Raw genomic sequence first — 22,430 nt, forward strand, 5'->3', positions numbered from 1 at the left:
AAGAGCGTATTGCCTGCTTTATTTTTGCACCTCTTTCTGGCATTACAAAAGTGTGTTACAAATTTTACAGAGGAAGGGGAGAAGGGAAGAAAAGAGGAAGGGGCCCAGGTGTGCTGGCCTAGGGCTCTGCAGTCCTGTTTGTCCTCTGATACTCCTCCAGCTCTGATTTCCTGTCCATGGCCAGTTGCAGCTCCTGCTTGATGATTTCGATCTGCTTCTCCAGCTCCGCAAGCTCCTGCATCACTGAGGTCCTAGCAATATTGAGGGACTCTGCTTTCCCGTTGGTCGTTAAAGAAGCTGGAGTCTCTCTCCTCATCTGTGGCAGGGGAATGTCTTGGTGCTGTCGGATCGTCACCTCATTTTGCCCTTCATCAGCGCAGATATATTTCTTCCGGTGACAGTTGCCCAGGTTGGCTGTATTCCACACTGCGTGTTGGCTGTTCCCTACATGGGACCTGAACAGAGATGTGGGAGTTAATATGAAAACAGAACCTGCTCCTGTGTGTATTCAGCCCTCCCCTGTGAGCCATCCTACTGGAAAAATACACTGCTGCTGTTACAAATTACACAGACGTATTACTCCTTTATCCTAGGAATTACTTTTCTTGAGAAGTACAAATTCTGAGTGTAAATGGCCAATTTTTTGTGATTAAACCATAGCAGAGACTAGAACAGAATCCTAAAATTCATCTTCCCCAAAACTTTTTTTTTTTTTTTGTTAGTTATGAAATTACCGTCCTCTCAACTCCAGCTCAGGAAATATGAGTTCTCCGAAGCTTTCTGCAAGCTTTTGTGTTGCAATGTCCTAAGTTCAGTCCAGCGTTAGTCCTTTGTGTGTTAGTACTCTGTGCTAGCTTGGGCATTTGCTCCCATGGAGGAGGAAAGAGGCTGCCTAGAGCTCTTGTGAAGAGACGAAGGGGAAGGTGTGCCCTTGGACTTGGAAGTCTTCTTGAGTAGCTGCTTGTGGTTTTGGGGATGGACATAATGATGTGTGTCCAAACCTTGCAGTGTACAGACAAGAGCTTCCTGACAGTAAAAATACAATTGATTTCCTGTGGAAAAGTCTTTCCAAAATATTTTGATTCTAGAGAATCTCTTCCCTCTTTCTTGGGAACTTCTCCCTGCAGCCCTCCCAAATCAGAGCTTTCCCAGGAGCATCCTGAGGCCTCCGCCTTCCAACTGGAATGTAAGGAAGCACAGATTGCTGTTGTGGGAGAGCAGCTTGGCTTTCCTACCTACTTTACCTTTTGGATAGATCTGTGTGCATTCATTTTATAAACTGAGCTTATAAACAGAAACTCTGAAGTAGTTGCTCTTAAAACTGCTCCATCATAGAGGTCTTCTGTGGGAATCCTTGGACAAAATGCCTATTAGTGTGAGCTACCAATTGTCAGGTTAAGGGAGGGGATTAACCTTTCGGGACTGAGATTGCTGAAAACAGTTAGTTTCAGGAGGAGTCCAGAGCTAGGAGTTGATACTTGCCACACTTGCCTGCAGAGAAAGAAGTTGGAAAGTAGAAAATTCTTTAGAGGACGAGGCGATTGGGAGTGTTTTCAAAAAGATGGGATGGCAAAGAGGGAGTAGGGGAGGCGTTATGCAGGAGTGGCAGCCCCAGCCTGGGTCATGCTCTGGAGGGCTCAGGGAACCCCAGCGGGGATGTGTATGTAGAGTTGTTTATTTTTGTGTAGATCAGGGATTTTCTCATATTTCAAAATAAAAGGCAGGAAGCCTCTCAAATCTTGTGCTAAACTGGATGTGTGTTTTGTGATGCAATTATGTTAATCCCCTGAAGAGATGAAAAACACATTTTAAGCACCTTTCAGACAGGGAATAGGATTGGCCTGGCCCAGTAGAAACTGGCAAAGCATTTCCAGCGCCCAGAGCAGAAGACCACCACGCTGCATTTCCACACAGCGGTCTAGACAAAAAAGATCCCCTCGCAAAGAGCTGAACTGCTGATGAGGGGCTGTGGTGCCCAAAGTTGTCTCCCTCCTGTGCAGCTCTGCAGAGTCCATCCTTACCAGGGTCCTGGGCAGCCAGTGCGACCGACCGGCCTTGGAGCAGAACTAGGGATCTCAGAGAACCTGCAGCCCTTTGTTTTGTAAAAATTTCTCAGAGTCATACCATTAACCCATAATTTCTGAGATGTTTTTCTTTCTTCTCACAAATCAAAACACAGCTTTTTCCTAAGTGCTAGTAACTGATGTAGCTTCTGCTGCTGGCAGTGGTGCTTTTGTCTGGGGGTCTGGGCAGGTGGTTTTAACAAAGCGCACGGTCCACAGTTAACGCTCAAGTTTCGTCAAGTAAATGAAAACCTTCACAATTTGGCCACTGACGCTGAGCAGTTCTCCTAATATTTGGAAAGTTATGACCTGAAAAAAAAACCAGTGGATTTTCTTCCCTGAGGGAAATAGCAATAGCCTAATACAAATTATTTCCAACTCTATTCCATATCTTGGTGCTTTTAATAATTCCACAGTCCCCATCAGGAATAAAAGAAAGTGTAATAATATAATTGATTTGAGAGCCCCGGGTTGTACCTTGCCACATCAGTATTCATGACAAGCTGGGCACCATGCTACTAGGTGTCTTGAGTTAAATTCACCATAATTCTGTGCAAACAGCAGCTCAGACCATGAGATGAGCAAGGACGGTGGGTGCGTGTGCAGGTACACACACACGTGTGCTGGATGCTGAGTGGGCAGAAGTTTTTGGGCACATCTTCATGCTCAATGTTAAAATAATATTTGCGTGGTTCTTTTTCTAAGCTGTTCTCTGTGGGGCTTGTTGCCATTTCCTTGTGTTATTAAATTTTTGCACTGCTCATTATCTGGCAAATAATTCAGCTGGTGCTTTTCGTGTCATCAAAGATACAGAGATCCCCCTCCTCTGGAAGACTCTCCCGTCTGGCTGAGTTAGTGCCTCTGGTTGTGGGAGTGTGAATGCGACTGCCCAGCGAGGAGGGTGTAGGAGGAGGAAATGTTTTGCACCAGTCAGCTCCTGGTACTGTTCTTCAAAGATCAAAAGCGGGGAGCTCCTGTGTGCAAGGAGGTGCCACACTGTGGGGTTTTGCGGGGAAATAAGATGAAGGAATTAAAAGAAATCAATTGCATGCGCTTTTATACACTAGTTTTTATATACAGGCAGTCCAGTTGCTTACTTCTTATATTTGCTGCCATTAGTGCACGAACAAAAAGCAACACAACATACATTTACATGTGTTTCAGTCACGCCAAATATTTAGCAACAGCCTGGAAGACAATTTTTTTCTATAGTCTGTGGCTGAACTTATCTGTAGAAAAGCAATACTGCTGCCTGTGTACTTAAAAAGTGCACTAATAGATTTGAGTTACTGAGAAAATGTGTAGTTTTAATAAAATGCCTTGTGTTCCTGGTAGCTATAGATAAGATTGTCTCCTCTTTGGAAGATGTAGGCTGTGAAAACAAGGCAAGATTGTTACCTACTTTTTTTCTCCAACAAGATTTGTTTGAGACAAAGGTTTCTGAAAGGACTGCATTTTCCTCTTCTCAGCTTTCTTATTTCTCACTCTAAAATATAAGAAAGCTGAAAAAGTTTCTAATACAGCCTGATCTCTCATTCACTGTGAAGCTGTCTCACAGGGCCCTAGTTATCTGCTAGTGCTTTAGTATGTCAGTAATTGATGACCTAAAAACAAGGGCAATGGACTTAAAAAACTGCAAACCCTGTCTTTAGAATGGGGGTGCTTTTGTAAGCTGTACGTGAAAACATGAAAAAAACAAAACTTCCAGATTTAATTTTTTGTGCATTGGAAATAATTAATTCACTTCTGCCTCATTCCCTTGTCACTTCTATCTTGTTTCCTTTTTTTGGTTTTATTATCTTTGCGGTGTATTAGATCCCTAAGTAGATATCCAGACACAACATATTTCATTCCGAAGTAATTTTTGTAGTTTGTGTTTTAAGGCATGCAAAACTTCTACCTCTTTTCCACTCGTTTTGTCTTAGGCTGGCATTTGTCCTCAATGAATGAACTGTTCAGAGCACGATGTAATCTCTAGAGGGAAAAGAAGAAAATAAATTAGTAAAAGCAAGATTAAGAATAGCTCCATAAATAGGTAAACAATTTGGGCTTTGTGTGATGGACTTGAGCGTAAATTATTTTGCACATTCAAGGATAGAGGCAATGTCTGTGCTTTGTCATTACAACAGATTTATTTTCCCATAGTTTCCCAAGGAAGGGCAATCAATGAAAGGCTGATAAATAGTTTGCAGACAATCCTTGATGTTAGAATTCCTCAGAAAAAAAGCAAACTTTGTTATTTTCTAAAAGATCTCTTCCACTGTGCTGCTTTAAAGCAATAGAAGCTTCCTTTTTATGCCTTTTGCTGCAAAGTAACCTCTTTTACAGCAAACACCTAGAGCAATCTTCTTCCATTATTTTCCCTAGAATAATGAAAGAAGTTACCCAGCACTTCCTGCATGCACCGAAACTTTGGGAACCTGTAACAGTGAGATAAAATATTCTGGTTAGCCAGTTCAGGATAACACCACCATTGCTTCTGGAGTCCAAAAGTGTTGTAAGGTTACAAGTGCAAATGGAAAGGTCCTTTTTGTAGGCTTTGCAATTGAGAATATTTAAACTGTTTTCTCTGTGCTGCTCATTCCATCATTAAGTAAGCTGCTAACTCCAGAAGCTGTTGTCACACTTCAAATGCCAATCATCAGAGCTCTTACAATCTTTTACACCTCATTCTTGTCCAGGCTTTCTTAATCAGCCACATGACTTTCACAGAGTTACTTCTGAATATGTACCTGACTTGTATGGAGCCAGTACTTCATCTTGGATTTCTTCTTGATTCGTGGTAGGAGCAGTCTGTACACAACGTGTTCCCCAATGGTAGTAAGAATGGACAAACCAAACCCAATGCACAGCATCACAAAGAGCCCAGAAAAATGCTTGATGCCCATTTGCAGTGTCTGTGAATAAAATCAAAAAGGGAAGTTAACGAAGTAGGCTGTGAGTGTATTTTAACAGATGCTTCTGTTTTCTCATTTGGAAATGTGGTCTGACTGAATACACAGTGGTGAAATACTGCAGAACAGTCTGGATGCTGTTCACAACAAAGCCTTTCAGTGCTGCAGAAGGCTTGGTGTTCTGTCAGAGCAAAGGACCTGTCATGGGTATGAGAATCAGATGCAGACCAGGGATCTTTTTTCCTCGTGCTGTTTCCCTAATGAGATTAGATGTGGAATACGTGAGAATACAGTATTTGTGGTGTCTTTGCATTTGTAAAAGCAAACACTGCTTGACACAATACAGTCAATGAACTGGAGAGCAAGTCCTTCATCAGCAGTGAGCTAAGACCAACTGCTCATATTTTCTGGGAATTGATCATCAACTTCCCCTTTTTGTGCTTTACCCTTGATGGACGGTCATGGAAAAAACAGTTTGAACAAGTAGCACAAACACGGCACCTCTCCACTCACTACATTAACAGGACTGAGACTGTGTTTGTTAGGAACCCCAACTGCAATTATGAAAAACCGGAACACTTTCACCTTGTTCTGCCAACCCACCCTTTTCATGTAGGGTAGGAAGCCTTTAATTAATTCGAGTCTTTTATTGGCATTAATCATGTTTGAAGACCAAGAAACCATGTACAGGAGCCACCTGTACCACAGACACCTGCACTCCAATGGGTGGGTCAGGTTTGCATGTTATGTATAATCTTAGTATCTTTATTCTTGTGCCTCCATAACTCACTTATGAGTTTATCAATGACTAAAATCTTGCTAATAATTAGTGCCCTCAGACCACTTCGGAAATATTTAAAAAAAAAAAAAAGCAAGTTCTACTTGTGCCTTTCTGTTAAAGAATGTTATTCTCCATGTCAGAAAAAAAAAGGAGCAGAAAATTGCTTGGGCAGGGTTGTGTGTCAGGAGATGGTATATGGGATGCTATCACCCTGGATAATTGACCTGTGTGTTCCTTCAGTTTGTTGTTAGCTCGGTGGGTGGGTATTAGTGGGGATTGTGCTTTGTTATGACTATAGGTGTGTAATCTAGAAAATAAACTGTGTTTAGTTGGATGATAAATCACAGAATGTTTGAAAAATCTTGTTATGAGGTCATTTTAAGCCAAAGAGTTGATTAGTGATGAGTCCTTTGAAGCTGAAGGCTTGGAATTCTCTTTGCTGGGCGATTATGAGCAATATTTTTCTTTTCTGGTTTTCATATTTGATTTCTGTTCTTTAAAACACAATGATATGAGGTAGCATATCACAGATTTTTAACAAGAACAGAGCTTCAGCAATCTAGCAGAGTGAGAATTTTTAAATGTGGCACTGGCAATGAACTCTTATTTCGGGGGTCCTGTGCCAAAATCAACTTGCTTGCCCCGAAATACACTGAGCAGAAGTTTTGGGAAGAGAATTTTTGTACCAGTGAATAAACACCTCAAGGGTGTTGAACAGTATAATGGGGGTGTAAAAGCAATTCCTAAAGAAATTTACTGCAGCCTGGCAAGGAAAGTGGAAAACCACAATAGAGCGATGCTGTAGTAGGAGGGTGTCAGAGTCTTGGCACGAGGGTTTTCTGATGCTGAGAGTGCATCAGTTCAACCTAAAAGCGACACTTCCTTCTCTGCACTGGAATTTCTTATTGGCAAAAGCCTGTCATCCCATACTTTGTCCTTCCAGATAGGGGATCAGGAGAGTGACACAAAAATCACAGATGGTAACGCTTTAAACCGCTCAAAACCCAAAGTGTTTGACTGGAGGTCTGTGTTACCTGGCCTGTTTCTTTCAATTAGCAGAGAAGCCCAACTTTTAGCTGAGGTAGCATAAAAACAAAATGAGGCCCTGCGTTTCACCGTTTTCTCGGAGGTCTTTAGAGCCAAGACCTCAGTGTTGCCCATCTCTGAATTCAGCATATGTAAGTATCTGTAAGAAGCAAAAAGACTGCTATCCACACTAGCTGAACATACCAGTTAAATGTATGTTAATTCTCCAAGAAGCATTAACGCAAATCACTTGCTTCCCAAAAAGGATGTTCAAAGGCAAGTATGAAACAACTAACTTCCATAGAGATGCAGAGTTAACGGTAAATACAAGAATAAATTGAATGAAAAATAGAACAATAATTAAAAAAGAACAGATTTGCTCAGTCATCTGAAGAACACAACTATATATATATATGCTCCCAGGCGGCTGCTGTTTGGTGTCACACAGAATAACGGTCTACGGGCGGGCATTGCCATAAACTCCCTCAGTGGCAGGAACCTGTGCATCAGCTGGGCGAAGGGCCCTTTTGCTTAGCTGCTGGAGAAGCAATGCAGAAGTCCCCAAAGGCAGGGGAGATCAGTAAGGAGGCCTGATCTGCTAGTGTTGGGTTGCTCTATGGCAGGGAGGATTTATATTGCTCTGAAAATAGGAACTAGGTTTAATGGAATACGGTAAAACTCTAGCCATTCAAAATAATAATTTAAAAGAGGCCCAGAGTGGCAATTGCAGTGGGGATTCCTGCCTACACGAGATGCTGCCTCCAGCCTGGGGTCGGTTTTTGATGCCACTCCAGTACTGCTGCATAGAGAACACTTGGCCAGCTCTTTACATGAAAAATAACTCCCTTGTCTTCAGTAAAGCTGCTCTGATTTACGCTGATGAGGGTCTGGCTCCCTATCCTGTCAGCTCTGCAGAATCATTTTCTACCTTCCCTGGAAACAGGTGAAAAGAAATTCCAGCATTGGCATCTTAGATGCGTTTTTCACTTGTAATAGATAGCTTTTGAAATTGTCCCAAACAAGACATCTTTTCCTGGGAAAGGAAATGCCAAAACAAAGCATCAATAATATTTTATCTAGCAATAAAGAAGATAATGCATTGAAAGAGCTGCCTGATAAAGGCTGCACAGTAGTGGGCAATTTTTGAGACTAAATTAAGTGGGGAAACAAGGTAGGGGAGAAATAATTAGCACAGTGTGTCTTACACTGTATGGAGTGATTATTTATAGCAATATCAGCACATTTACATACCATTGTAAAAAAGCAATTTATCAGCTGTTCATAATTACTGTAGCCACACACATGTTAAATAATAAAGGAAACCATCTAATAAAGGCACCTCTCATTTTCATAGCTTCATGCTGATTGCTATCAGAGCAGCAAGCTCTACTACTTATTTTGTCATTTATCTATTTGTAGGTGCATATATAGAATATCTTTGGGAAGAGCAGCAATAAACTGGATTCTCTGTATCACTGCTTTCCTCTCTGCTGAAGTGGTAGGGGTCATGTGGATGTGTGGGTTAGGTCTTTCTTTCCTTTTTTTTTTTTCTTAAGGAATAAAAGCCCATTACATGGTGTATTCTCTATTAACCCAGGATAAAAATCCAGTCCTTGCTCCAACTTTGTAATCACAAATTCAGGAGGTAGCTCCCTGCATCTTAGAAGACGGAACTCAATTATGCCCATGTGGTGGTTCTGAAGCAATAAGCAGCCATAGTCAATCCTGTGATGATTACAGCTAATGGGTGCTAAGCGCTACACTGCTAACAGGCTCTAAGTTATTTGCCACTTGCAAATTGGGAAATTGGCAGTTTCTGAAAACCAACAAATACAAGAGCAGAAGTGGAGGTATCTGCTTTTTTTATGTATCCTTGGAGAGGCTTTTTTGATTTATCAACCTGTATCTGCAATTCCTATGTAAACGTTTCCTGCTGTCTCCTCTGTAGTTATATGCTTCTTTTTTGGGCCCTGAAGAGAAGGAAGGGGATGCAGAGAAGAGAGTTTGGTATTTGTGTTCTCTTTGAAGGCAGGAGTGGAGACAAAAAACCGCACTCAGTGATTTCATTATTAGATTTCATGGGAAAAACTCCTGCTTTACTCCCTACTACAAGAGACTGTAAATGCTTTACTCTACCTGATTGTACTGAGAGCAGAGAATAAACCATCAAATACTCCTGTAGTGTAGCTTTGACTAATTAGAAGCCTCTAAAGATTTTTGTGGGTACTTTGCAGGTTGGCAGCACAGGTATTGGTGCTACACACTACTGAACCCAAATACTAAACAGGGATACGATGTGTGTATTAGCTGTAATAATAAGCTATCCTTTTTGATAGCATTTTTTTCCCAGAAGGATTTTAAAAAGCTTTGCTGAAATCAGGAAGTTAAATTTTGCAGCACCTCTATGAAGATGGAATTATTTCCAGCTTTACTAGGGATAAATAGATATGAAGGACAGATTTCTAAATTCATGTGGGCATCTCAGTATATTTGCAAAATCCAGTGCTTGTATTTAGGTAACTAAGCAGTATTAAAACCTGTCCCTCTCTCTAGGTTGGGGTGTTTCTTGTAGCTGCAGAGAGGCTGTTATTTATTTATTTATTATTCGTTCTTATGGCTTTCTGTGCTCTCAAAGAAGTGGCAGCATTGAAGTAATATATATTCAATCTCTTTAGAGAGATTATCCTTAGCAAAGACCAGTAACTGTAGCTTTAGGGTTTCAAGTGCTGAATTTTAAGATACTGTAAATCATTGTCTCACATTAGCAAGACAAGTTCTTTTCTCCTCTTCTTGTGAGGAGTTTTGCACAGATCTGGAAAAATACTCCCTTTTGTAATAAATCTTTTTCTTTCAACTCATCTATTTTCTGAGCCCTGTCTGTAGTGGGAAGAAAAACAATACACATCTCATCCAAATTAGGTACTGAGAAGATGTTTGCTTCTGTGATATCACATGCTGGTGAATTGGGAATAACAGCTTTCTCTCCTTAGATAGTGAACTTTTTTTTTTTTTTTTTTTTTTCATTTTGGACAGGTGTATCTAAATCTGTTCCTCATTTACAGGAAACCCAAAACATGCTTCTCCTGACCTTGTTGTCAGACTCAATACTCATACACTCCTTTCTTCAGGACCATTATGGAAAGTATTTTTCCCCCAGGGCAAGTCCAGATGCCACCGCCTCTTCCCACATTGAGGTGACCCCTTTACAATGCAACATCTGTCATTTTGTGACACCCTACTTCATAATGTTCCCAGTCCTCCAGTGGGCAAGGGCCAGTCTCTTCCCCAGACATCATATGTGCAGACTGAGCAAAATGTCTTGGCAGCAAAAGTCTTTTTTCCTCTTCTATGTGTTTGTTTTTCACGCACTGGTAACAAGGTACCATGAAAGGTGACTGATGGGCAGCTTTTATTTATGAGCACAGGGCAGTTCGTTCCCTCCGTGGAAGGGTCTGCATGCCCTTCCCTTGACACCTGCAGCGCACCAGAGACAAACATGTAAACCACAGCTTCAAGGTTATGGCTAGAAAACTGACTGTTGAGTTGTCAGGTGATTGGTGTAACAAGAAAGGAAACTAACTTTTGACCTTTAAGGAGACTAGGCAAAACTCAGAGCAGAAAGGCACAATTTGCTGGATGACAAATGGATAAATTCATGGCAAGATGAATGAGGTGCTGTCTGATTGTGCCAAGGCCAAAGATCACCACGTCAGGCACGAGCCACAGCAGGTCAAGTTTGAGCAAGTTCCATCGAAGACTCCAGAGAAGAGTCATCAGTGGATCCCACCACTGCTGAGAGAAGAAGAGAGGATGAAAGGAATTTGTCTTTGCTCTGTGCCTGTTCTGGATCAGATGGAAGCCCATGGTCAATGACTGATCCTCACCATTACCCGCATGGACCTCTCCCTCAGGCACCAGCCAGAGCTGCACAGCACCTTCCCCAGTGTCACCACCTGTGGAAAGTAGTGGGACTGCAATAGCAGGATCAGCGTGGGCTGGTGGTGTTTGTGTCACGTTAGATGTCAGGCTAGATACTGTTCATGTGAGGCATCAGTACGTTGTTAATATTAATAGCTGGGATACTGTTATGTAACAATATATAATTTTTTATTCCAGGTATTGGTTGTTATCTGTCTGAACTGCCAGTCTAGGTGCAAATCAGCCTCTAAGTCCCACAGTTTCAGTTGTCCTGTGACACTTGAGAATGGAGAACATACAAGCCATTCAAGTGAAATACAAGATACAGTTTCAACAATAACATTTTTAAAAATTGTAGCTTAAAAGCTATGCAACAGTCTGTACGCATAGGCAGCTTTTCCCAAACTCCGACTATTCTTTGGACCAGGAGAGGCCTTTCCCTTTCATACTGCCTTGAGAAGCCGCGGTGTGTCAGCTCATCCCCTAAACACCCTGCCCTGATCATTAGCGCCTGCTCCGAACAGTCAAAACCACTGCTAATTGACAGGCAACTTGCCTGTTCAGGCCATCCACACTGCCTGCTGTCACAGAAGCTTGATGCCATAGCTGTTCTGCCACCATGAGCAAAAAGTTGCAAAACTGCCAATTCACTGTATTTTGGTTCCCAAAAATGCCACACAAAGAAAGAATTTGCAGTCTCTCCTGAGCTGGGGGGGAGCCAATATGCTGGAGGGGAAAGTCCTAGCAGCCTGGCTCCCGCTGAAGTGGCATTAATAACAGTAGAGGAAGGGCTAAGTGTATTGTATGCAAATTGAAAAAGAATGACACACTGATTATGTCTCCATGTAATATCTGCAAATAGAACTCTGCCAACCCCACTTCCCTCCTGCACCACGCTCTGCCCTAAGCAGGGACTTAGCAGATTTACAACAAAGAAATTCCTTTAGGACTAGAGTATGACAGTTTTAAATCAAGAGTACTCAAGCGATATTGCTCGTGACTAGCAATCGGTGTGAACAGCCACTGCTACCAACAATTACTTGTGGTGGAGAGGTTAAGATGCTGTTCACTGCAGAGATTCATTCCAAGTTTGAGTTAGCCGCACCCTCCGTGAATGATCCGATGAGTGCTGGGCAGAGTAAGATGCCTAGGACAAGTGCTTTTTCTGAAGAGATTCACATAAAACCATGGAGTCAAGCCCTACTGACCTCTGCACTTTCAAACTCATCTTTATTTGGTTTCTTAGCTTGAGGAGTCACTGCAAATTTTCCAGCCCCGGTCTGGATCGTGCCCTTCCAAGACAACTTTGTTTTCAAGTGCAATTTAGAATGAGCAAAGTGCTGCCACATAGAGAGAGATGGAAAGAGCTAGCAGTGAGTCCTGCCAGAGGAAATATAATCTCCTGGTGTGAGATTAGAAAAAAATGATTGATTAAGAAGATGAATCTCAAAACAAAGCTATAGAAAAACTAACCTCGGTGGGCAGGAGTGGCAGGTGGGTAAGAATCAGGTACAGCCTAAAGGGGCAATGACAAGAAAAGAAGATGGATATTTCACCATTTAAAGGCTATACTGATCAATATTTCATGTACATATATATTCCCATTTTTGGGTCATTGCTCTTGGTCAACAGGAGCACTGTGTCACAGACCAAATTTATCTAAAAGACATAAGAAAATACAAAGCCTTACTCTACCTATCAAAAGGCAATTGCTGAATCTTAGTTTGGTATATAGTCCATGTGAATGACTACCCACTTAGAAGCTCAGACTTTCTCGAAAATGAATTACCTGCTTCTGTGCTGAACATTGTCCACACTTCAGTGAATCCGTTGAATGTTACTGTGACTGACTGCAGGGAGTTAAATAACGGAGATTTCTGGGCTGTACAAGAGTAAAGGATACAAACTGACATAGAGATAAGACCAAGAATAATTCCCATGCTTCTTGACGTAATGATGGGGAAGCTATGCTTTAGAGAGTGTCCCCTGTTTGACCCTGTTTAGTTTAGTAAATTTGTCCCTGCTGTGAAATTGCAAGTTCTAAAATCTGCTAGTTCTAAAATCTCCACGTTCTAAAATCTGCAAGTTCTTGACGAAGAGGAGTGGATGAAGAGGAGGGGATGCTCATGGGAGATGTGGTAGAAGAATTCAGGAAAAGGAAGGTCTGGACTTAGCAGAGCTTACCTCACAATGGCACAGACTTACAAGTGGACTTTTGTTTCTGCTCACTCTTTCTGATTGCATAAGGCCTTAGAGTCCTTCAGTTCAGTCACCTGTATCAGCTTGTTGGCCCTTGGCCTCTGGAGGAAAACTCAGTTACGCATGTTGGGTTAGCACAACTGAAGATTAAATGAGGACTACAGTCAGAAAACCAGCCCTGGAGCAGCTAAACCTTCCTTCCTTTCTGGCCACCACGTGGAGGTTACACTCAAAAGACTGAATTACTTTAAAGCACAGCATGTCTTCCAGCTGTGACCCCATGCTTAAAACCTGCCTCAAACCCCCATGCTTAAAAACTATTCACCACTGAGAAAAAAGGAAGTCCATGGGACTATTCAGGTGACAAAATCAGAATTTTCTTTTCAGACTGGGGCAGTTCTTTTCCCACCTTCTCTCCTTTTGTTGGCAGGCCTTGAGGCATCTTTCGAGTACTTAAACCATGTCATTTTTGTTTTCATGCCATGGACACAGGGAAGTTTAAGGACTACCTGGAAACCAGAGACTCTCAATATTTCATCACTGAACATGAAGGAGTTAAAAAAAATCTAGGGAAGCAAAGGAACTGGGTTTGCCTCAGAGATAATGTACTAGCGATAGCTCTGCAGGAACATGGTATGGTCTTTTCGCATATTTTTAAATTGCAAAGGGCTTTCAGAAGAGTAACTGTAAAAATGGCATGCTGCCTTTCAGAATTTTTTCTCTCCAGTTTGAAGGCAAGGTTTATTCTGTCTTTGCTCATGTTTGCTTTCCTTCACAAAAAGACAAGTCCAGTTTATAACATGCCTTCTGTAGTTTGCCCAGCCAGGGCTTATTTTCTCTATTACTGTATTTGCTATGGCAGAAAAAAAGTTCCTGGAGACAGTTTTGAGATGCTAAGGCTTAGAGCAGTGATCTCCGAACTTTTTTTTTTAATCACATACCTCTATCAGTAACTTTTTCAGCATGCACCCTCATATAAGTATATTTATTTATATTTTTTATGTATGTGTGTATATATATCTATTACTGAAATTCTAACATTTTCTTCCTGCACCGCAGTGGAATTTCTCCTCCACTCCCAGGGGCTGTATGCACCCCACCCTAGGGACCACTGGCTTAATGGAGCAAATATACATTCTGGGAGAAAATCAGTACTACATAAAACCATATTTTTTAACTGGAAGACGTTTAGAATTGATTCTGTGGCTTAGCTATTTCTCTCGAAATACAGAGGATACAGCCCTGGATACAACTGCTGGAGTAAGATTCTCATAATCAGAGGAAGTGCCTTATGTCTCATCACTGGGGTATTACTAAGAAGGTAAGTTTGTCTCTGCTGTAAGAGTTTTCAGTTTTAAGACAGTTGTGGTAATTAATGCCATTACCATCCGGTAATTTTCCTGAGATTTAATTCAAAGATTGTGTTAAAATGTAGAGTAACAAGAGGTCACTGAATGAAGTGCTTGTCGGGAACAGATATGTCAGCTACATTCAAAAGAAAATTCCCCAGATACCTGTCTTGTTAGATGATAATATAATCTTCAGATAAGCTAGATAAGAAGTAGCAGTGAATACACACTTCTGTTTAAATGTGCTTTCTTGTGCTGAATTAATCACACAAAAAAAGAAAAAAATGAATTGAACAAGTTGAATAAAAATAAATTGGATTTTCTTCTATGAATGTCTGATGTTAAAATGTAATTTATTTCATATTGACACAATCTTAATAAAAAAGTTAAAAAGATAAGATATGCAGAAATACCCCAACAACCTACGTATGAAAGCAGTCTAATAAAGTGGGGTTTTTTGTCTGATGTCTAAAAAATGCAGTTTTTCTAGTGATTTAGTCAACAGTGAGAGGTTTGCAGATAAGAGGCCCAGGTGACCACTGAAGGGCAGGAGTCAGAGACCTGGGAATTTGGGCTTCTCTTTTAAGAGAGAATGGTCATGCTGCCACTTCCTTGAGGAACACATAGGGTTGGTTTGGTATTTGGCTGAATGCTCTGAGGAGGAGATAGCATACTTTTAGACTGTGTTTCGTACCAGTGAGAACACGTAACCTACGTCCTTTGGAACACCTTGAGCTAAAAGTGTATGGTCTATGCTTCAGGTGTGCTGGATCTTTTGATTCCTCAGTACTTTATCTTTTTTTGCTTGACAGTCTAGGAAACTTGACCAAAAAAAAATGCTATTCCAGTAAGAGGAGGCTTTTCCTTATAAACAATGGCCTACATCTGCAGCTGCCACAAGCTGGCATAACTCCTCTGATTTGATACCAGGACATAAAACCATGGAGATTTACTTCCATTTCCTGTAGACCTAGTTATTCATGAAACCTGCTTCTCTTCTGTTCTCAGCATGATATCTTAGTGGACCGTTTCTAGGCTGAAGTCCTATCTTTGGTACACGTAGCTGCCACATTAGGAAGTGGGCAGGGTTATATTAGTAATTTGGGATGTTCTAAATTCCTCGCTCTCTCTGCTTCTTTTGCTCTTGTTGGTCTCTGCGTTAGCTATTGTACCTGTGTGAGGTGGTCCAGAATCACTGACAGATCCAGTAGATGGTGATACACACAATTGAGTGGAATCAGATAGATTCGTTGTGCAGTGTGCCAGATCACTTTTTTTTAATGCTACTTTACATGCCCTGTTGGTCTCCAGAAGTGCTCCCTGATGCATGCGCTACACGCCCAACTTAGCAGCACAGTCTTACTGATGTTTTTCTTGTCCTCTGAATGCTGCTGGGCTTAGCATCCCTTGCTTTTGAAGCCTAATGCTTCCCTTCAGCTGCAGCCCATCTCTGTCATGTGTGCGCGTCTACTGCACATTGTGAACGAGGGGGAATAATTGGCAACTTGAGCAAATCCTCATTTATGTGACCCGAGTTCATTGCTTACCTCCGTGACAGCAAAGCTTCGTTTCCCACATGGAACAACCTTGTACCATTTGTCGTGCAGAACATCCATGAAACCGTGGGACTTGTACTGGCTTATCAGTTCAGAGATGTTGGAGGTGAGTGGAGAGTTGGGGGGAAGACCAATACCATATCCTAGAAGGAAAAACAGTACAATCACCTCTCTCTTACTTGTTTGCTTTTTGGTAAAGTATGTTCATTTCAGCTATCAACTACCAGCATGGCAGATCAAGCTGGCATTCTGTTTCAGCAAGCCAGTTCAAACCTGGATGCTTCCTTACCGTGGACTGAGAATGCTGAGACGAGACGTTTTGCTGTGCAAAATAAGGTAGCCTAATACAAACAGGATATGCAAATTCAAAATTATTAAGGCCATAAAAGTAGTATGTAGAATTGGATGTTCAAAAACTTCAGATAGAGGTACAGATAGATGAATAAATCTGTCTTATCTCTATGAACACAGCCTTTTGCATGCCCTCGCCGTGGGTTCTTCTTTTTTACCTTGCTTTAGCCCCAATGTCAAGTAAACCATCCCATGACCCCTTTACATTGTTACAGCAGTGCATGTGACTGTGGTGTCAGATGTGGTATTTCTTTTTCTTCCTATGTATTTTCTGATGAGAAACTGCCTGCACATAAATGTATACAGGAGCAGTCTGTATTGTCACACAGCAGTGCAGAGCCCAGGGGCTGTGCTTTCTGCTCATGCAGTTCTGCTCTGGCAGCGACGTGGACCTTCAGACAGCAATAAATACAGGTTTTAGCCACTGTGTCATCTTTTACCGCTTTAAAGTGCTGGCAAAGGACTTAGTGAACATGAAAATGGATTCAGTAATTCTAAATGTGATCTTTCAATTTGCATAATCTGGGGTTTGACTTTAAAAAAACAAAAACAATTAATGCCTGGAAGACATGCAGTTGCATGCAGATTCCTTTCTAGTCTACTGTGGATATTTGTTTTTCAGTTCAGAATTCAGAATTTCAGACTGTGTCCTTTAAAAAAAAAAAAAAAAAGAAAAAAAAAACCATAAATGTACATCAGTGGTAAATTTCCCATCACAGTGGCTTGCTTTTCAATGATGCATTGTGATGTGGTGATATGCATACTTACAACGCAATAGCCTCCCTCACTGCTGATTTTTGCACATTGTGCCTGTATTTCTACCTGAACATATTTGCTAACGTTGAAGGAATGGTTTCAGAGAAGGCATAGTGGGGGTTTGTGGATAGCACGTTTTCAGCACATTTAAGTGTTTTGCAGTTGGGTGCTATGAATTCTAGTTATGTAAAAATTAATAGTTTGGGGTTTTGTTGTTTGTTTTTTTTCTGTATTGAAATTAGCTTTACTTGATTCTAAGTTGCGGAAGCTGGTGGTTTACTTGAGTAGAGCTGCCCTTTCTGAAGTGGAAAACTCATCAGGTTACATGCACATGGTGAAACATGCAGCTGCACACACAAATCCTGCTACAGCCTGAACAGGTCTCCGTGCACCTATCCTCACCGATAACAAAAAGAAAAGAAGAAAATGGATTGCTTTCAGGTCTCTGGTGCGAATTCAAATGGGAGACACCAATGAGGTATAGCAAAAAGGAGCATTCTACAAAATGCCTAGCGCTGGCGGCTTGTAGCCGGAATGATTAAAATGCTCAGCTTCCACTGGCCTTCATTTAGCATATTGCCTTCCTCAATCAGGTCTGAACATTTCTGAAGGAGGCTGTTTTAACGTGCGATGGGAGCGGCCAGAGTGATTGCCCTTGGAGGAGAGGAAAGAGGGAACTTCAATCATTTTCACTGGCCATCCATCACAAAAGTGATTCCTGAAGTCTAATAGCTGCTAATGTGCTCACCCCTGCTGGAGGCAGCTTCAGACAAGCCTTGCTTCCAGGCTGCCTTCCCATCCGTCCTTGCTAATACACCAGGACCGCAGGAGGCTACGTAGGACCGGGGTAGGCTCCCTTTAGCTTCAATGAGCTACAGATTCAGCGGGAATCTTAAGCTGACCTTTAAAATGGGAACAGTATTTATCTGCTTCAGATGACAGCAAAACTGCAGAACAGCACTTTGAATGTATTTCACTGGGTTTTGAACACGTGTAATGAAAGTCAGCCTACAAAAAGCAAGCCTCATTTCAGGAGCTACTTTTATTTCATTGAGAGCAGTGAAATGGACTGTGCCTCCAACTTGTTTGGAGACGGACCACCTGAGCACTTTGAATAATTCCTACACAGAGCATTGCAACAGATGGTACAAGTGATCTGAAAGTTCAGAAACCACAAAAAAGGGGGAAACCTTGGTTCTGCATAATAACTGAGAATTTTACGTGATCTTCAAGGGGTCCAGTTTCGCCTGCATATTTCATTGAGAACACCAAATCACAATAAAGCAAATGCAATACATGAGAAATAGAGCAATATGTTATAAAAACGATTATTACCTTCAATGGCAAAGGGTTTTCCCACAGTTAGAAGCTTGCAGTCAGCATCTATTGATACTTCATAATCTAAGAGTGCTTTATCCATGATGAAGGCATCAAGTTTCTCTGGATCATGCCTGTGTTCAACATCAAAGTCAGAAACAATCACTTCACAGTCTAGGACTCAGTGATGCTCACTAAATATTTATCTATGCAGTTCTATGGGAGATTACTGAATGAAAACAGACACCGGGGATTGCTATTTTAAATGCAAACCTGATTTACATTTTGAAGAAGGGAATTGTGCATGAAGTACAAACTTTGTGCATCTAGAGCAAGACAGTGGGCGTAGGACTTATTTTGCTCCTATGAAATAATACTAATCTGAAAGATGGAAAATGCTATGTGTTAGACTTCAACTCGATTGAAAGGTAGCACAAAGCTTTATTGGAAAAGATCAAAAAACGCTAAAATACTAGTGCTCTCTTGGTTTCTTTGTGATGTTAAAGTTATGGTCATTAGAGCAAAATTGCAGGAGGAGAATTCATAGAAAGGTATTTCTCCTCCTTTCTCCCTGAATATGAGGTAAATTAATTTCCTTCACCCAGATCAGCTTTCCTTTATGTTCAGTCTTCATGAACACAGAGGACTGAATTTCACTAACGTAATCACTTATGAATAGCACACTTGCATAAAACGATGATATAAAAGAACCGTTGCAGTGCCTGTCCTCATCTGTTCCAGGACTGCACCCTCCACTCTTGTCACCTTAAAGGTCTGGGTGTTCTACTAATGTGAATTTACATTACTTCATTGATTTCAATGGATTGATTCCAGTTTAACCCTAAGGAACTGCCATCTATCTTAATTATAATTAGGATGCGCCTGGGAAAAATACGTAAACAAGAAACAACTTCTGGTGAAAAATTCTCAGGCCCTTGTGTTATGCAACTTCTACGTGTAAAATGAATGAACTATTTCAGGCTTAGTATTTATCACCTCCCCTGTTTCCTGGCAGAGTGAATAAATTGTGTGACCCAGATTGTTAGGCACAAATGTCTCTGAAACACAAGGATACCATGATTCCCTAAAGCAAGAAGACTTGGTGTTTATTACTTTTTACCAGTCTAATGCTTCTTTTATTCAATTTAATGATAAATGCTTTAAGGTTTCTCTCTAAGAACCTTCTCTCCTCCCAGCATCCTGAAGATGCTGAGGAACCTCATTCGCAGCTTTTGCTTGGACTGTGGTGGATTTTTTTCCTGGATATTTCTCACTGCCTGATGAAGGGCTCCCAAGCACAGAAACCTGCCAGGATTTATACGTTGTCCATGCTTGATGGCACCCTAGCAGTTAGCGTGAAGCACTGCTTCCCCTGGAAACACTCCAGCTAGTGCTACACTAGCTTGCTCTCCAAGTATCACTCCCTCCAGGTGATTACGTGCTTCCTTCTCTATCCATCTGCCACACTGCCTTCAATGACTGTTTTGTGGGATGACACTGGAAGGGGGAAACCCATCACTATCTCACTGCCGTGCATTCTGGTCGAGTTGATCTGCTGTTGCATGCAGAGGCTCACTTTAGATATGCTACTCCATCTGGGGTTGCAGGGACATTGTACCGTCGCATGTACTCATGCATCTCCGGGAAGCTTTGCCTCACATAGTCTTCTGCGCTGCTTTCTCGCACGGTTCCAAACCGAAACCCTTGGGATGGGTGGTGGAGCTGAGGGAGATGAAATTACAGATTAGAACAGTCGTTTGCCTCCTTCACATCTGGTATCTTGGTCTTATGTGTGAACAGTTTGTCAGAAATTCTCAGCATTCATAGATGTTTTCCTGCAGTCAGCTTTCCACATCACAGAAAAAGTCTGAAAAGACCTACCAGGTGACTGATTAGTCTGTTTGTGTACTTTCAGGATTTTCTTCAAATGTGAAAAATATTTCCCTCAAGACACCCTGAACCCCCCAATCTAGGTGTCTAGTTGCATTATTTGTCTTTAAACCAGTCAATGTTTCAGGCACTGTCATGAGAATCCTCTAAGTTTCCCAGGATCCACCTTCTGGGGATCTGGATAGCCAGCAAAAGACCCACAGTCTGAATTGGTTTTGGCAGAATGTCTTTTATTGACTCCTTAAGGATGACGTTTAGTCTTCTGCAGAAGGGTAGCACCACCATTTCACTTCTAGAAGCCTAGACACCATATCATAGACTGCTGCTGTCTTTGCTGCCATACTCCAGAGAGAAACGAAGGACTGAAGCGTTGTGGACACCAAAGAGTCTGCATTGGCATCAGGAAGGAGGAAGACCACCTCTCAGCATAGCCCAAGCTCTAAGCTTGATTACTGGTCTACACATGTACAGACAATTTTTGCACTTCTGTGTCCTTTCCTTTTCACAACAGGCTCCACCTTCTGTATTAAAGCCCTGAGTAGTTTTGATGTTCACAAGTTTCACAGACCTGTGTTTCCAAAGTGCCCTTTGCAGTCTTTTCAGCATTTTGCGACTTGTGGAAAAACTCTCAAACTGCAGTGGAGGTGTCAGGTGGTGTCCTCTACCATGCTGAGCACTTCCTTGAGGTGGCAGAGTGCAGCCAAGACCATACTGACTGGAAAGCCCTCAACAATGTACCAGCCTCTAAAAGGTAAAATTTGCAGAGTACAAACAAAGCTAAGGCTGAAGTAGTCATGCTCTATTTGCTTCCCAGGAAGCTCACGGTCTCCACAGCAGCACGCAAAGATGATCTCACCATGGTCATGCTCTGCTCTGCAGACCAAGCGAAGAGGCGTTCTGCCAGTCCATCTGGCTCTCTGGTTTGTCATCTATGTAAAACAGAGCGTAAAGCAACACAAAGCCATACAAAAGACCTTTCCCACTCTCCAATGACCCCATGGATAAAAGAGTATTCCTAGATTTTTTAAGAATAACAGAGGTAGGCTATAAATGCACAGTTACTGAGTTCAGTCTGAAAAGGAATAGAAAAAGGTCTTTTGGATGGTATTTTGACGTCCTGGAAGCTATGAATATACTGAATTTCTGGTAATTTTAATCTGAAAAGTGGGCAGGTGCTTTCCACATTATGGTCTGCTGATCTGGTCCCTGTGCTGCAACCCAGGAATGAGACCTCTGCATAAACGCAAGACTGTGGGCATGGAGGGAGTCTTGGCATGTTTTGTGAGACATTCTGGTCTGGATGATCATGGGACAAGCAATGCAGGGTGTGCCTCCATCCTGAGCTGGCCATAGTGCATGCTGTGCCAGAAGGACTGTGGGCGCAGAGGGAAATGTTCTTGCCTGGAAGTGTGGAAGCAGCATTCAAGTGCCAGAAGACATAAATAACAGCGAATGGTGCTGTGACAATACAGCATGGAGACCTCCAGCACAATGCTGTCAACCCAGATCTAGGTCTAGTCTTGAGACATCGAAGATGACTTGCTTAAAGAATGAGCCTGTAGTGGACTCCATACACACTCTATGTCCCAAGAAGTTAGTCGCCACAGTCAGTACTATTTTGAGGGCTTTTATTTCTCAACAGTTTCAGTGAAAAGACCAGAAAAAAACCACTGAGTATCAACACAGAACCGTACTGCCACCTTCCAAGAAAGCTTACGTGTTTGTTGCTAAGTTTGTGGCCCACCTGGTGATGCCAACTGCAATGCAACACCTGAGCTGCAGATAAAGACTGCTGATACCTGACTTCACTGGAAGGTATCCCTTAGTCACCCATTTCTACATCTAGCTAAATATTTAAGCCTCTATGAGAAAGGCTAGTATAAAAGAGAGCGTTAACTGCACCTCTGCGTGATTTTCTGTCCCAAACACTTTATTGAGGACTATCCGTGCTTTGCTTTGTGTTGGGCACATTATCAAATTTCACCACAAATGATGACAACATTGGAATATGTATTAGATCAAAAGTCCATCTGGCTTAATATCCTGTCTCTAGCAACACCATATGTCTGGTGGGTAGTCTTGGAAAGTCCATGTAGGGAAGTTATGTAGTGATCCTTTGCATCCTATGCTCTTCCTGCTTCTCGTAATCTATGTTTTTTCTTAAGCATAATTATGTGTCTGCAACTTTGTATTTGATGACTCTTGACTCCTTTTGTGAAGGTTAAATCTCAATAGTGTTTTAATCCTCTATGTCTTTTGGGACTTCTATTTTCTTCTCACTGCTGCTTATCCACATGAGGAAAAGGTTCACTTGCAGCTATATGAATAGC

General features: G+C 41.8%; 1 protein-coding gene across 1 annotated transcript in view; it reads right to left on the reverse strand.

Annotated features, from left to right (window-relative positions):
- Positions 1-22,430, reverse strand: part of GRIN3A (glutamate receptor, ionotropic, N-methyl-D-aspartate 3A) — a 192,392-nt gene continuing 169,962 nt past the window's right edge. Inside the window, exons 6-11 of the mRNA XM_009883812.1 lie at positions 19,787-19,932; positions 18,229-18,344; positions 15,778-15,929; positions 4,796-4,960; positions 3,964-4,037; positions 1-455 (exon numbers count right to left, since the gene is read on the reverse strand). Of these exons, the coding sequence (XP_009882114.1) occupies positions 119-455; positions 3,964-4,037; positions 4,796-4,960; positions 15,778-15,929; positions 18,229-18,344; positions 19,787-19,932 (990 nt within the window). The 3' untranslated portion in view covers positions 1-118. The remainder of the gene's footprint in view (positions 456-3,963; positions 4,038-4,795; positions 4,961-15,777; positions 15,930-18,228; positions 18,345-19,786; positions 19,933-22,430) is intronic.

The sequence above is a fragment of the Charadrius vociferus genome, unplaced genomic scaffold (genome assembly GCF_000708025.1).
Source record: "Charadrius vociferus isolate BGI_N301 unplaced genomic scaffold, ASM70802v2 scaffold974, whole genome shotgun sequence".
Taxonomy (NCBI): Eukaryota; Metazoa; Chordata; class Aves; order Charadriiformes; family Charadriidae; genus Charadrius; species Charadrius vociferus.